This window comes from Telmatherina bonti, assembly GCF_933228915.1.
Source record: "Telmatherina bonti genome assembly, chromosome: 22".
Taxonomy (NCBI): domain Eukaryota; kingdom Metazoa; phylum Chordata; class Actinopteri; order Atheriniformes; family Telmatherinidae; genus Telmatherina; species Telmatherina bonti.
In genome coordinates, this window is record NC_136631.1 from 29,090,832 (window position 1) to 29,106,099 (window position 15,268).

Consider the following 15,268-nt stretch of genomic DNA (forward strand, 5'->3'; position numbering starts at 1 on the left):
GGTTTAATTCAGGTTCTTGAGCAATGTTTTATATCACAGTTACTTATTGTATGTCCAGTTTAGGAACTGTTACATTAATCTGTGGTTTAATCATTTTAAGAATTTATTGTGATCTGAGTTCTGTTTACTTTATTATTGTTATAACTTAAGAATTTCTTTCAGATATTTGTGTTTATGAGTTTTATTCATGTTTTATATTGGCTTTAAAATAAATGTACACTGCACAATCGTGTAATTTTCCTTTAAGGGGACAAAAGTAAAGGCCATTAAAAATGGTCCATGTTTACGTTCAACATCCCGGAAATCTCGGGAGCACGTGCCGGTCCTACGTCACAAGCCCCGCCCAGATTCCACAGGAAACCGGAAGTTGCGGATTTTCTCCATCAAAACAAAAACATTTCATCTCAGTCTTCAGAGATTACATCATGATTGCTTCATCATGGAGAGTGTGATCAGAGATCAGACCAATGGAGCCGTAAATAGTTTTCTGTGGACCTCTTTTACTTAACTGTGACGTTTTACACCATTAGCTTAGCCTAGCCTGGTTAGTTTAGAGTTCATGGCGGCGTCAGCAGGACTCCCAGCAGTCGGCCCGGGTCGCGCTGCTCCTCTCCCCGGTCCCCTCTCCGCGTCCAAGCCGCCTCTCCCCCGGCAGCTGGCCCACACTCACCCGGGCTCTCCCAGTAACCCGGGCTGCGGGATGGTGGAGGCGGTGGACGACGCGGAGGGTCTGTACGTGGCCGTGGAGCGGTGTCCTCTGTGCGCCACCTCCCGCCGCAGGCTCACCTGTGCGCGCTGCATTCAGGCCGGAGACTTCGTGTATTTCGATGGGAGAAACACAGAAAGGTAAAGCTAACTGTTAGAAGCTTGAACATGAGCAATCCAGGATTTATTATCTCAGTGAGAAGGCTCAGTTTCAGGTTGTCCAAAACATCGCCTGGTGAAAAATAAAAACAAAACAGTTTGTCATCAGAAAAACTAAAGTTTACTGTTTTAAAGTTTTGTTGTTTCTGGTAATGGCATAGAGAGCGGTTTATCTATATGAAAGTGGAAGGTAGTTGGGAAAAATGTTTAACTTTCTTTTGCTTTTCGTGTTGTTGGCTGTTAGCTTCTCCTCGCAGAGTTAGCAGGTGGCTAGCTGCCCTGCTACAGACCACAGACAGGTGGAAATCCTAAATAACTGTCCTGCTACAGACCACAGACAGGTAGAAACCCTAAATAACTGCCCTGCTACAGACCACAGACAGGTAGAAACCCTAAATAACTGTCCTGCTACAGACCACAGACAGGTAGAAACCCTAAATAACTGCCCTGCTACAGACCACAGACAGGTAGAAACCTTAAATAACTGTCCTGCTACAGACCACAGACAGGTAGAAACCCTAAATAACTGTCCTGCTACAGACCACAGACAGGTAGAAATCCTAAATAACTATCCTGCTACACAGACAGGTAGAAACCCTAAATAACTGCCCTGCTACAGACCACAGACAGGTAGAAACCCTAAATAACTGCCCTGCTACAGACCACAGACAGGTAGAAACCCTAAATAACTGCCCTGCTACAGACCACAGACAGGTAGAAACCCTAAATAACTGCCCTGCTACAGACCACAGACAGGTAGAAACCCTAAATAACTCTCCTGCTACAGACCACAGACAGGTAGAAACCCTAAATAACTGTCCTGCTACAGACCACAGACAGGTAGAAATCCTAAATAACTGTCCCGCTACAGACCACAGACAGGTAGAAATCCTAAATAACTGCCCTGCTACAGACCACAGACAGGTAGAAATCCTAAATAACTGTCCTGCTACACAGACAGGTAGAAACCCTAAATAACTGTCCTGCTACAGACCACAGACAGGTAGAAACCCTAAATAACTGACCTGCTACAGACCACAGACAGGTAGAAATCCTAAATAACTGTCCTGCTACACAGACAGGTAGAAACCCTAAATAACTGTCCTGCTACAGACCACAGACAGGTAGAAACCCTAAATAACTGTCCTGCTACAGACCACAGACAGGTGGAAATCCTAAATAACTGTCCTGCTACAGACCACAGACAGGTAGAAATCCTAAATAACTGTCCTGCTACACAGACAGGTAGAAATCCTAAATAACTGTCCTGCTACAGACCACAGACAGGTAGAAACCCTAAATAACTGCCCTGCTACAGACCACAGACAGGTAGAAATCCTAAATAACTGCCCTGCTACAGACCACAGACAGGTAGAAACCCTAAATAACTGTCCTGCTACAGACCATAGACAGGTAGAAATCCTAAATAACTGCCCTGCTACAGACCACAGACAGGTAGAAACCCTAAATAACTGCCCTGCTACAGACCACAGACAGGTAGAAACCCTAAATAACTGTCCTGCTACAGACCACAGACAGGTAGAAATCCTAAATAACTGCCCTGCTACAGACCACAGACAGGTAGAAATCCTAAATAATTGTTCTGCTAAAGACCACAGACAGGTAGAAACCCTAAATAACTGTCCTGCTACAGACCACAGACAGGTAGAAACCCTAAATAACTGCCCTGCTACAGACCACAGACAGGTAGAAACCCTAAATAACTGTCCTGCTACACAGACAGGTAGAAATCCTAAATAACTGCCCTGCTACAGACCACAGACAGGTAGAAATCCTAAATAACTGTCCTGCTACACAGACAGGTAGAAACCCTAAATAACTGCCCTGCTACACAGACAGGTGGAAATCCTAAATAACTGCCCTGCTACACACCACGGACAGGTAGAAATCCTAAATAACTGCCCTGCTACAGACCACAGACAGGTAGAAATCCTAAATAACTGTCCTGCTACAGACCACAGACAGGTAGAAACCCTAAATAACTGACCTGCTACACAGACAGGTAGAAATCCTAAATAACTGCCCTGCTACACACCACAGACAGGTAGGAATCCTAAATAACTGCCCTGCTACAGACCACAGACAGGTAGAAATCCTAAATAACTGCCCTGCTACACAGTCAGGTAGAAACCCTAAATAACTGTCCTGCTACACAGACAGGTAGAAACCCTAAATAACTGTCCTGCTACACAGACAGGTAGAAACCCTAAATAACTGACCTGCTACACAGACAGGTAGAAACCCTAAATAACTGCCCTGCTACAGACCACAGACAGGTAGAAACCCTAAATAACTGTCCTGCTACACAGACAGGTAGAAACCCTAAATAACTGACCTGCTACACAGACAGGTAGAAATCCTAAATAACTGTCCTGCTACACAGACAGGTAGAAACCCTAAATAACTGTCCTGCTACACAGACAGGTAGAAACCCTAAATAACTGACCTGCTACACAGACAGGTAGAAACCCTAAATAACTGTCCTGCTACAGACCACAGACAGGTAGAAACCCTAAATAACTGTCCTGCTACACAGACAGGTAGAAACCCTAAATAACTGCCCTGCTACAGACCACAGACAGGTAGAAATCCTAAATAACTGTCCTGCTACACAGACAGGTAGAAACCCTAAATAACTGTCCTGCTACACAGACAGGTAGAAATCCTAAATAACTGTCCTGCTACACAGACAGGTAGAAACCCTAAATAACTGTCCTGCTACACAGACAGGTAGAAACCCTAAATAACTGACCTGCTACACAGACAGGTAGAAACCCTAAATAACTGTCCTGCTACACAGACAGGTAGAAACCCTAAATAACTGCCCTGCTACAGACCACAGACAGGTAGAAATCCTAAATAACTGTCCTGCTACAGACCACAGACAGGTAGAAATCCTAAATAACTGACCTGCTACACAGACAGGTGGAAATCCCAAATAACTGCCCTGCTACAGACCACAGACAGGTAGAAATCCTAAATAACTGCCCTGCTACACAGTCAGGTAGAAACCCTAAATAACTGTCCTGCTACACAGACAGGTAGAAATCCTAAATAACTGACCTGCTACACAGACAGGTAGAAACCCTAAATAACTGCCCTGCTACAGACCACAGACAGGTAGAAATCCTAAATAACTGTCCTGCTACACAGACAGGTAGAAACCCTAAATAACTGCCCTGCTACAGACCACAGACAGGTAGAAACCCTAAATAACTGACCTGCTACACAGACAGGTAGAAATCCTAAATAACTGCCCTGCTACAGACCACAGACAGGTAGAAATCCTAAATAACTGTCCTGCTACAGACCACAGACAGGTAGAAACCCTAAATAACTGTCCTGCTACAGACCACAGACAGGTAGAAACCCTAAATAACTGACCTGCTACACAGACAGGTAGAAATCCTAAATAACTGTCCTGCTACACAGACAGGTAGAAACCCTAAATAACTGCCCTGCTACAGACCACAGACAGGTAGAAATCCTAAATAACTGTCCTGCTACACAGACAGGTAGAAACCCTAAATAACTGTCCTGCTACAGACCACAGACAGGTAGAAATCCTAAATAACTGTCCTGCTACAGACCACAGACAGGTAGAAACCCTAAATAACTGTCCTGCTACAGACCACAGACAGGTAGAAACCCTAAATAACTGTCCTGCTACAGACCACAGACAGGTAGAAATCCTAAATAACTGTCCTGCTACAGACCACAGACAGGTAGAAACCCTAAATAACTGACCTGCTACACAGACAGGTAGAAATCCTAAATAACTGCCCTGCTACAGACCACAGACAGGTAGAAATCCTAAATAACTGTCCTGCTACAGACCACAGACAGGTAGAAACCCTAAATAACTGACCTGCTACACAGACAGGTAGAAATCCTAAATAACTGCCCTGCTACAGACCACAGACAGGTAGAAATCCTAAATAACTGTCCTGCTACAGACCACAGACAGGTAGAAACCCTAAATAACTGTCCTGCTACAGACCACAGACAGGTAGAAATCCTAAATAACTGTCCTGCTACAGACCACAGACAGGTAGAAACCCTAAATAACTGACCTGCTACACAGACAGGTAGAAATCCTAAATAACTGCCCTGCTACAGACCACAGACAGGTAGAAATCCTAAATAACTGTCCTGCTACAGACCACAGACAGGTAGAAATCCTAAATAACTGACCTGCTACACAGACAGGTGGAAATCCCAAATAACTGCCCTGCTACAGACCACAGACAGGTAGAAACCCTAAATAACTGCCCTGCTACAGACCACAGACAGGTAGAAACCCTAAATAACTGCCCTGCTACAGACCACAGACAGGTAGAAACCCTAAATAACTGTCCTGCTACAGACCACAGACAGGTAGAAATCCTAAATAACTGCCCTGCTACAGACCACAGACAGGTAGAAATCCTAAATAACTGTCCTGCTACAGACCACAGACAGGTAGAAACCCTAAATAACTGTCCTGCTACAGACCACAGACAGGTAGAAACCCTAAATAACTGTCCTGCTACACAGACAGGTAGAAACCCTAAATAACTGCCCTGCTACACAGACAGGTGGAAATCCTAAATAACTGCCCTGCTACAGACCACAGACAGGTAGAAACCCTAAATAACTGTCCTGCTACACAGACAGGTGGAAATCCTAAATAACTGCCCTGCTACAGACCACAGACAGGTAGAAATCCTAAATAACTGCCCTGCTACAGACCACAGACAGGTAGAAACCCTAAATAACTGCCCTGCTACACAGACAGGTGGAAATCCTAAATAACTGCCCTGCTACAGACCACAGACAGGTAGAAATCCTAAATAACTGCCCTGCTACAGACCACAGACAGGTAGAAATCTTAAATAACTGCCCTGCTACAGACCACAGACAGGTAGAGATCCTAAATAACTGTCCTGCTACAGACCACAGACATGTAGAAACCCTAAATAACTGTCCTGCTACACAGACAGGTAGAAACCCTAAATAACTGCCCTGCTACACAGACAGGTGGAAATCCTAAATAACTGCCCTGCTACAGACCACAGACAGGTAGAAACCCTAAATAACTGTCCTGCTACACAAACAGGTAGAAACCCTAAATAACTGCCCTGCTACACAGACAGGTGGAAATCCTAAATAACTGCCCTGCTACACAGACAGGTGGAAATCCTAAATAACTGTCCTGCTACAGACCACAGACAGGTAGAAACCCTAAATAACTGCCCTGCTACAGACCACAGACAGGTAGAAACCCTAAATAACTGTCCTGCTACAGACCAGAGACAGGTGGAAATCCTAAATAACTGTCCTGCTACAGACCACAGACAGGTAGAAATCCTAAATAACTGTCCTGCTACAGACCACAGACAGGTAGAAATCCTAAATAACTGCCCTGCTACAGACCACAGACAGGTAGAAACCCTAAATAACTGCCCTGCTACAGACCACAGACAGGTAGAAACACTAAATAACTGCCCTGCTACACAGACAGGTGGAAATCCTAAATAACTGCCCTGCTACAGACCACAGACAGGTAGAAACCCTAAATAACTGTCCTGCTACAGACCACAGACAGGTAGAAACCCTAAATAACTGTCCTGCTACACAGACAGGTAGAAACCCTAAATAACTGCCCTGCTACACAGACAGGTAGAAATCCTAAATAACTGTCCTGCTACAGACCACAGACAGGTAGAAACCCTAAATAACTGTCCTGCTACAGACCACAGACAGGTAGAAACCCTAAATAACTGCCCTGCTACAGACCACAGACAGGTAGAAACCCTAAATAACTCTCCTGCTACACAGACAGGTAGAAATCCTAAATAACTGTCCTGCTACAGACCACAGACAGGTAGAAACCCTAAATAACTGCCCTGCTACACAGACAGGTAGAAATCCTAAATTACTGTCCTGCTACAGACCACAGACAGGTAGAAACCCTAAATAACTGTCCTGCTACAGACCACAGACAGGTAGAAACCCTAAATAACTGTCCTGCTACAGACCACAGACAGGTAGAAACCCTAAATAACTGTCCTGCTACAGACCACAGACAGGTAGAAACCCTTAATAACTGCCCTGCTACAGACCACAGACAGGTAGAAACCCTAAATAACTGCCCTGCTACAGACCACAGACAGGTAGAAACCCTAAATAACTGTCCTGCTACAGACCACAGACAGGTAGAAACCCTAAATAACTGTCCTGCTACACAGACAGGTGGAAATCCTAAATAACTGTCCTGCTACACAGACAGGTAGAAACCCTAAATAACTGCCCTGCTACAGACCACAGACAGGTAGAAACCCTAAATAACTGTCCTGCTACACAGACAGGTAGAAACCCTAAATAACTGCCCTGCTACAGACCACAGAAAGGTAGAAATCCTAAATAACTGTCCTGCTACACAGACAGGTAGAAATCCTAAATAACTGTCCTGCTACAGACCACAGACAGGTAGAAACCCTAAATAACTGCCCTGCTACAGACCACAGACAGGTAGAAATCCTAAATAACTGTCCTGCTACACAGACAGGTAGAAATCCTAAATAACTGTCCTGCTACACAGACAGGTGGAAATCCCAAATAACTGTCCTGCTACACAGACAGGTGGAAATCCCAAATAACTGTCCTGCTACACAGACAGGTGGAAATCCCAAATAACTGTCCTGCTACACAGACAGGTGGAAATCCTAAATAACTGTCCTGCTACAGACCACAGACAGGTGGAAATCCTAAATAACTGTCCTGCTACAGACCACAGACAGGTAGAAATCCTAAATAACTGACCTGCTACACAGACAGGTGGAAATCCCAAATAACTGCCCTGCTACAGACCACAGACAGGTAGAAACCCTAAATAACTGTCCTGCTACACAGACAGGTAGAAATCCCAAATAACTGTCCTGCTACACAGACAGGTGGAAATCCTAAATAACTGTCCTGCTACACACCACAGACAGGTAGAAATCCCAAATAACTGTCCTGCTACACAGACAGGTGGAAATCCTAAATAACTGTCCTGCTACACACCACAGACAGGTAGAAATCCTAAATAACTGTCCTGCTACAGACCACAGACAGGTAGAAACCCTAAATAACTGTCCTGCTACACAGACAGGTAGAAATCCCAAATAACTGTCCTGCTACAGACCACAGACAGGTAGAAACCCTTAATAACTGCCCTGCTACAGACCACAGACAGGTAGAAACCCTAAATAACTGTCCTGCTACAGACCACAGACAGGTAGAAACCCTTAATAACTGCCCTGCTACAGACCACAGACAGGTAGAAACCCTAAATAACTGCCCTGCTACAGACCACAGACAGGTAGAAACCCTAAATAACTGTCCTGCTACAGACCACAGACAGGTAGAAACCCTAAATAACTGTCCTGCTACAGACCACAGACAGGTAGAAACCCTAAATAACTGTCCTGCTACAGACCACAGACAGGTAGAAACCCTAAATAACTGTCCTGCTACACAGACAGGTGGAAATCCTAAATAACTGTCCTGCTACACAGACAGGTAGAAACCCTAAATAACTGCCCTGCTACAGACCACAGACAGGTAGAAACCCTTAATAACTGCCCTGCTACAGACCACAGACAGGTAGAAACCCTAAATAACTGCCCTGCTACAGACCACAGACAGGTAGAAACCCTAAATAACTGTCCTGCTACAGACCACAGACAGGTAGAAACCCTAAATAACTGTCCTGCTACACAGACAGGTAGAAACCCTAAATAACTGCCCTGCTACACAGACAGGTAGAAATCCTAAATAACTGTCCTGCTACAGACCACAGACAGGTAGAAACCCTAAATAACTGTCCTGCTACAGACCACAGACAGGTAGAAACCCTAAATAACTGACCTGCTACAGACCACAGACAGGTGGAAATCCCAAATAACTGTCCTGCTACACAGACAGGTGGAAATCCCAAATAACTGTCCTGCTACACAGACAGGTAGAAACCCTAAATAACTGCCCTGCTACAGACCACAGACAGGTAGAAACCCTAAATAACTGTCCTGCTACACAGACAGGTAGAAATCCTAAATAACTGTCCTGCTACAGACCACAGACAGGTAGAAACCCTAAATAACTGCCCTGCTACACAGACAGGTGGAAATCCCAAATAACTGCCCTGCTACAGACCACAGACAGGTAGAAACCCTAAATAACTGTCCTGCTACACAGACAGGTAGAAATCCCAAATAACTGTCCTGCTACACAGACAGGTGGAAATCCTAAATAACTGTCCTGCTACACACCACAGACAGGTAGAAACCCTAAATAACTGTCCTGCTACAGACCACAGACAGGTAGAAACCCTAAATAACTGTCCTGCTACACAGACAGGTAGAAATCCTAAATAACTGTCCTGCTACAGACCACAGACAGGTAGAAACCCTTAATAACTGCCCTGCTACAGACCACAGACAGGTAGAAACCCTAAATAACTGTCCTGCTACAGACCACAGACAGGTAGAAACCCTTAATAACTGCCCTGCTACAGACCACAGACAGGTAGAAACCCTAAATAACTGCCCTGCTACAGACCACAGACAGGTAGAAACCCTAAATAACTGTCCTGCTACAGACCACAGACAGGTAGAAACCCTAAATAACTGTCCTGCTACACAGACAGGTGGAAATCCTAAATAACTGTCCTGCTACACAGACAGGTAGAAACCCTAAATAACTGCCCTGCTACACAGACAGGTAGAAATCCTAAATAACTGTCCTGCTACAGACCACAGACAGGTAGAAACCCTAAATAACTGTCCTGCTACAGACCACAGACAGGTAGAAACCCTAAATAACTGACCTGCTACAGACCACAGACAGGTAGAAATCCTAAATAACTGTCCTGCTACACAGACAGGTGGAAATCCCAAATAACTGTCCTGCTACACAGACAGGTGGAAATCCCAAATAACTGTCCTGCTACACAGACAGGTAGAAACCCTAAATAACTGTCCTGCTACACAGACAGGTAGAAACCCTAAATAACTGCCCTGCTACAGACCACAGACAGGTAGAAACCCTAAATAACTGTCCTGCTACACAGACAGGTAGAAATCCTAAATAACTGTCCTGCTACAGACCACAGACAGGTAGAAACCCTAAATAACTGCCCTGCTACAGACCACAGACAGGTAGAAACCCTAAATAACTGTCCTGCTACACAGACAGGTAGAAATCCTAAATAACTGTCCTGCTACAGACCACAGACAGGTAGAAACCCTAAATAACTGCCCTGCTACACAGACAGGTAGAAATCCTAAATTACTGTCCTGCTACAGACCACAGACAGGTAGAAACCCTAAATAACTGTCCTGCTACAGACCACAGACAGGTAGAAACACTAAATAACTGTCCTGCTACAGACCACAGACAGGTAGAAACCCTTAATAACTGCCCTGCTACAGACCACAGACAGGTAGAAACCCTAAATAACTGTCCTGCTACAGACCACAGACAGGTGGAAACCCTAAATAACTGTCCTGCTACACAGACAGGTAGAAACCCTTAATAACTGCCCTGCTACAGACCACAGACAGGTAGAAACCCTAAATAACTGCCCTGCTACAGACCACAGACAGGTAGAAACCCTAAATAACTGTCCTGCTACAGACCACAGACAGGTAGAAACCCTAAATAACTGTCCTGCTACACAGACAGGTGGAAATCCTAAATAACTGTCCTGCTACACAGACAGGTAGAAACCCTAAATAACTGCCCTGCTACAGACCACAGAAAGGTAGAAATCCTAAATAACTGTCCTGCTACACAGACAGGTAGAAATCCTAAATAACTGTCCTGCTACAGACCACAGACAGGTAGAAACCCTAAATAACTGTCCTGCTACAGACCACAGACAGGTAGAAATCCTAAATAACTGTCCTGCTACACAGACAGGTAGAAATCCTAAATAACTGTCCTGCTACACAGACAGGTGGAAATCCCAAATAACTGTCCTGCTACACAGACAGGTGGAAATCCCAAATAACTGTCCTGCTACACAGACAGGTGGAAATCCCAAATAACTGTCCTGCTACACAGACAGGTGGAAATCCTAAATAACTGTCCTGCTACAGACCACAGACAGGTAGAAATCCTAAATAACTGACCTGCTACACAGACAGGTGGAAATCCCAAATAACTGCCCTGCTACAGACCACAGACAGGTAGAAACCCTAAATAACTGTCCTGCTACACAGACAGGTAGAAATCCCAAATAACTGTCCTGCTACACAGACAGGTGGAAATCCTAAATAACTGTCCTGCTACACACCACAGACAGGTAGAAACCCTAAATAACTGTCCTGCTACAGACCACAGACAGGTAGAAACCCTAAATAACTGTCCTGCTACACAGACAGGTAGAAATCCTAAATAACTGTCCTGCTACAGACCACAGACAGGTAGAAACCCTTAATAACTGCCCTGCTACAGACCACAGACAGGTAGAAACCCTAAATAACTGTCCTGCTACAGACCACAGACAGGTAGAAACCCTTAATAACTGCCCTGCTACAGACCACAGACAGGTAGAAACCCTAAATAACTGCCCTGCTACAGACCACAGACAGGTAGAAACCCTAAATAACTGTCCTGCTACAGACCACAGACAGGTAGAAACCCTAAATAACTGTCCTGCTACACAGACAGGTAGAAACCCTAAATAACTGCCCTGCTACAGACCACAGACAGGTAGAAACCCTAAATAACTGTCCTGCTACACAGACAGGTAGAAACCCTAAATAACTGCCCTGCTACAGACCACAGAAAGGTAGAAATCCTAAATAACTGTCCTGCTACACAGACAGGTAGAAACCCTAAATAACTGCCCTGCTACAGACCACAGACAGGTAGAAATCCTAAATAACTGTCCTGCTACACAGACAGGTAGAAATCCTAAATAACTGTCCTGCTACACAGACAGGTGGAAATCCCAAATAACTGTCCTGCTACACAGACAGGTGGAAATCCCAAATAACTGTCCTGCTACACAGACAGGTGGAAATCCCAAATAACTGTCCTGCTACACAGACAGGTGGAAATCCTAAATAACTGTCCTGCTACACACCACAGACAGGTAGAAACCCTAAATAACTGTCCTGCTACAGACCACAGACAGGTAGAAACCCTAAATAACTGTCCTGCTACACAGACAGGTAGAAATCCTAAATAACTGTCCTGCTACAGACCACAGACAGGTAGAAACCCTAAATAACTGTCCTGCTACAGACCACAGACAGGTAGAAACCCTTAATAACTGCCCTGCTACAGACCACAGACAGGTAGAAACCCTAAATAACTGCCCTGCTACAGACCACAGACAGGTAGAAACCCTAAATAACTGTCCTGCTACAGACCACAGACAGGTAGAAACCCTAAATAACTGTCCTGCTACACAGACAGGTGGAAATCCTAAATAACTGTCCTGCTACACAGACAGGTAGAAACCCTAAATAACTGCCCTGCTACACAGACAGGTAGAAATCCTAAATAACTGTCCTGCTACAGACCACAGACAGGTAGAAACCCTAAATAACTGTCCTGCTACAGACCACAGACAGGTAGAAACCCTAAATAACTGACCTGCTACAGACCACAGACAGGTAGAAATCCTAAATAACTGTCCTGCTACACAGACAGGTGGAAATCCCAAATAACTGTCCTGCTACACAGACAGGTGGAAATCCCAAATAACTGTCCTGCTACACAGACAGGTAGAAACCCTAAATAACTGCCCTGCTACAGACCACAGACAGGTAGAAACCCTAAATAACTGTCCTGCTACACAGACAGGTAGAAATCCTAAATAACTGTCCTGCTACAGACCACAGACAGGTAGAAACCCTAAATAACTGCCCTGCTACACAGACAGGTAGAAATCCTAAATTACTGTCCTGCTACAGACCACAGACAGGTAGAAACCCTAAATAACTGTCCTGCTACAGACCACAGACAGGTAGAAACCCTAAATAACTGTCCTGCTACAGACCACAGACAGGTAGAAACCCTAAATAACTGTCCTGCTACAGACCACAGACAGGTAGAAACCCTTAATAACTGCCCTGCTACAGACCACAGACAGGTAGAAACCCTAAATAACTGTCCTGCTACAGACCACAGACAGGTAGAAACCCTTAATAACTGCCCTGCTACAGACCACAGACAGGTAGAAACCCTAAATAACTGCCCTGCTACAGACCACAGACAGGTAGAAACCCTAAATAACTGTCCTGCTACAGACCACAGACAGGTAGAAACCCTAAATAACTGTCCTGCTACACAGACAGGTGGAAATCCTAAATAACTGTCCTGCTACACAGACAGGTAGAAACCCTAAATAACTGCCCTGCTACAGACCACAGACAGGTAGAAACCCTAAATAACTGTCCTGCTACACAGACAGGTAGAAACCCTAAATAACTGCCCTGCTACAGACCACAGAAAGGTAGAAATCCTAAATAACTGTCCTGCTACACAGACAGGTAGAAATCCTAAATAACTGTCCTGCTACACAGACAGGTGGAAATCCCAAATAACTGTCCTGCTACACAGACAGGTGGAAATCCCAAATAACTGTCCTGCTACACAGACAGGTGGAAATCCTAAATAACTGTCCTGCTACACAGACAGGTGGAAATCCCAAATAACTGCCCTGCTACAGACCACAGACAGGTAGAAACCCTAAATAACTGTCCTGCTACACAGACAGGTAGAAATCCCAAATAACTGTCCTGCTACACAGACAGGTGGAAATCCTAAATAACTGTCCTGCTACAGACCACAGACGGGTAGAAATCCTAAATAACTGCCCTGCTGCACACCACAGACAGGTAGAAACCCTAAATAACTGTCCTGCTACAGACCACAGACAGGTAGAAACCCTAAATAACTGTCCTGCTACAGACCACAGACAGATAGAAACCCTAAATAACTGTCCTGCTACAGACCACAGACAGGTAGAAACCCTTAATAACTGCCCTGCTACAGACCACAGACAGGTAGAAACCCTAAATAACTGTCCTGCTACAGACCACAGACAGGTAGAAACCCTTAATAACTGCCCTGCTACAGACCACAGACAGGTAGAAACCCTAAATAACTGCCCTGCTACAGACCACAGACAGGTAGAAACCCTAAATAACTGTCCTGCTACAGACCACAGACAGGTAGAAACCCTAAATAACTGTCCTGCTACACAGACAGGTGGAAATCCTAAATAACTGTCCTGCTACACAGACAGGTAGAAACCCTAAATAACTGCCCTGCTACAGACCACAGACAGGTAGAAACCCTAAATAACTGTCCTGCTACACAGACAGGTAGAAACCCTAAATAACTGCCCTGCTACAGACCACAGAAAGGTAGAAATCCTAAATAACTGTCCTGCTACACAGACAGGTAGAAATCCTAAATAACTGTCCTGCTACACAGACAGGTGGAAATCCCAAATAACTGTCCTGCTACACAGACAGGTGGAAATCCCAAATAACTGTCCTGCTACACAGACAGGTGGAAATCCTAAATAACTGTCCTGCTACACAGACAGGTGGAAATCCCAAATAACTGCCCTGCTACAGACCACAGACAGGTAGAAACCCTAAATAACTGTCCTGCTACACAGACAGGTAGAAATCCCAAATAACTGTCCTGCTACACAGACAGGTGGAAATCCTAAATAACTGTCCTGCTACAGACCACAGACGGGTAGAAATCCTAAATAACTGCCCTGCTGCACACCACAGACAGGTAGAAACCCTAAATAACTGTCCTGCTACAGACCACAGACAGGTAGAAACCCTAAATAACTGTCCTGCTACACAGACAGGTAGAAATCCTAAATAACTGTCCTGCTACAGACCACAGACAGGTAGAAACCCTAAATAACTGTCCTGCTACAGACCACAGACAGGTAGAAACCCTAAATAACTGTCCTGCTACACAGACAGGTAGAAATCCTAAATAACTGCCCTGCTACAGACCACAGACAGGTAGAAACCCTAAATAACTGTCCTGCTACACAGACAGGTGGAAATCCTAAATAACTGCCCTGCTACACAGACAGGTAGAAACCCTAAATAACTGCCCTGCTACAGACCACAGACAGGTAGAAATCTTAAATAACTGCCCTGCTACAGACCACAGACAGGTAGAGATCCTAAATAACTGTCCTGCTACAGACCACAGACAGGTAGAAACCCTAAATAACTGTCCTGCTACACAGACAGGTAGAAACCCTAAATAACTGCCCTGCTACACAGACAGGTGGAAATCCTAAATAACTGCCCTGCTACAGACCACAGACAGGTAGAAATCCTAAATAACTGCCCTGCTACAG

The 15,268-nt window shown here is 44.8% G+C and overlaps 1 protein-coding gene across 1 annotated transcript in view; it reads left to right on the forward strand.

Annotated features, from left to right (window-relative positions):
* The first annotated feature begins 367 nt into the window (after positions 1-367).
* The window catches only part of atg14 (autophagy related 14), a 35,712-nt gene continuing 20,811 nt past the window's right edge, over positions 368-15,268 (forward strand). Inside the window, exon 1 of the mRNA XM_079262482.1 lies at positions 368-846. Coding sequence (XP_079118608.1) covers positions 560-846 — 287 coding nt within the window. The 5' untranslated portion in view covers positions 368-559. The remainder of the gene's footprint in view (positions 847-15,268) is intronic.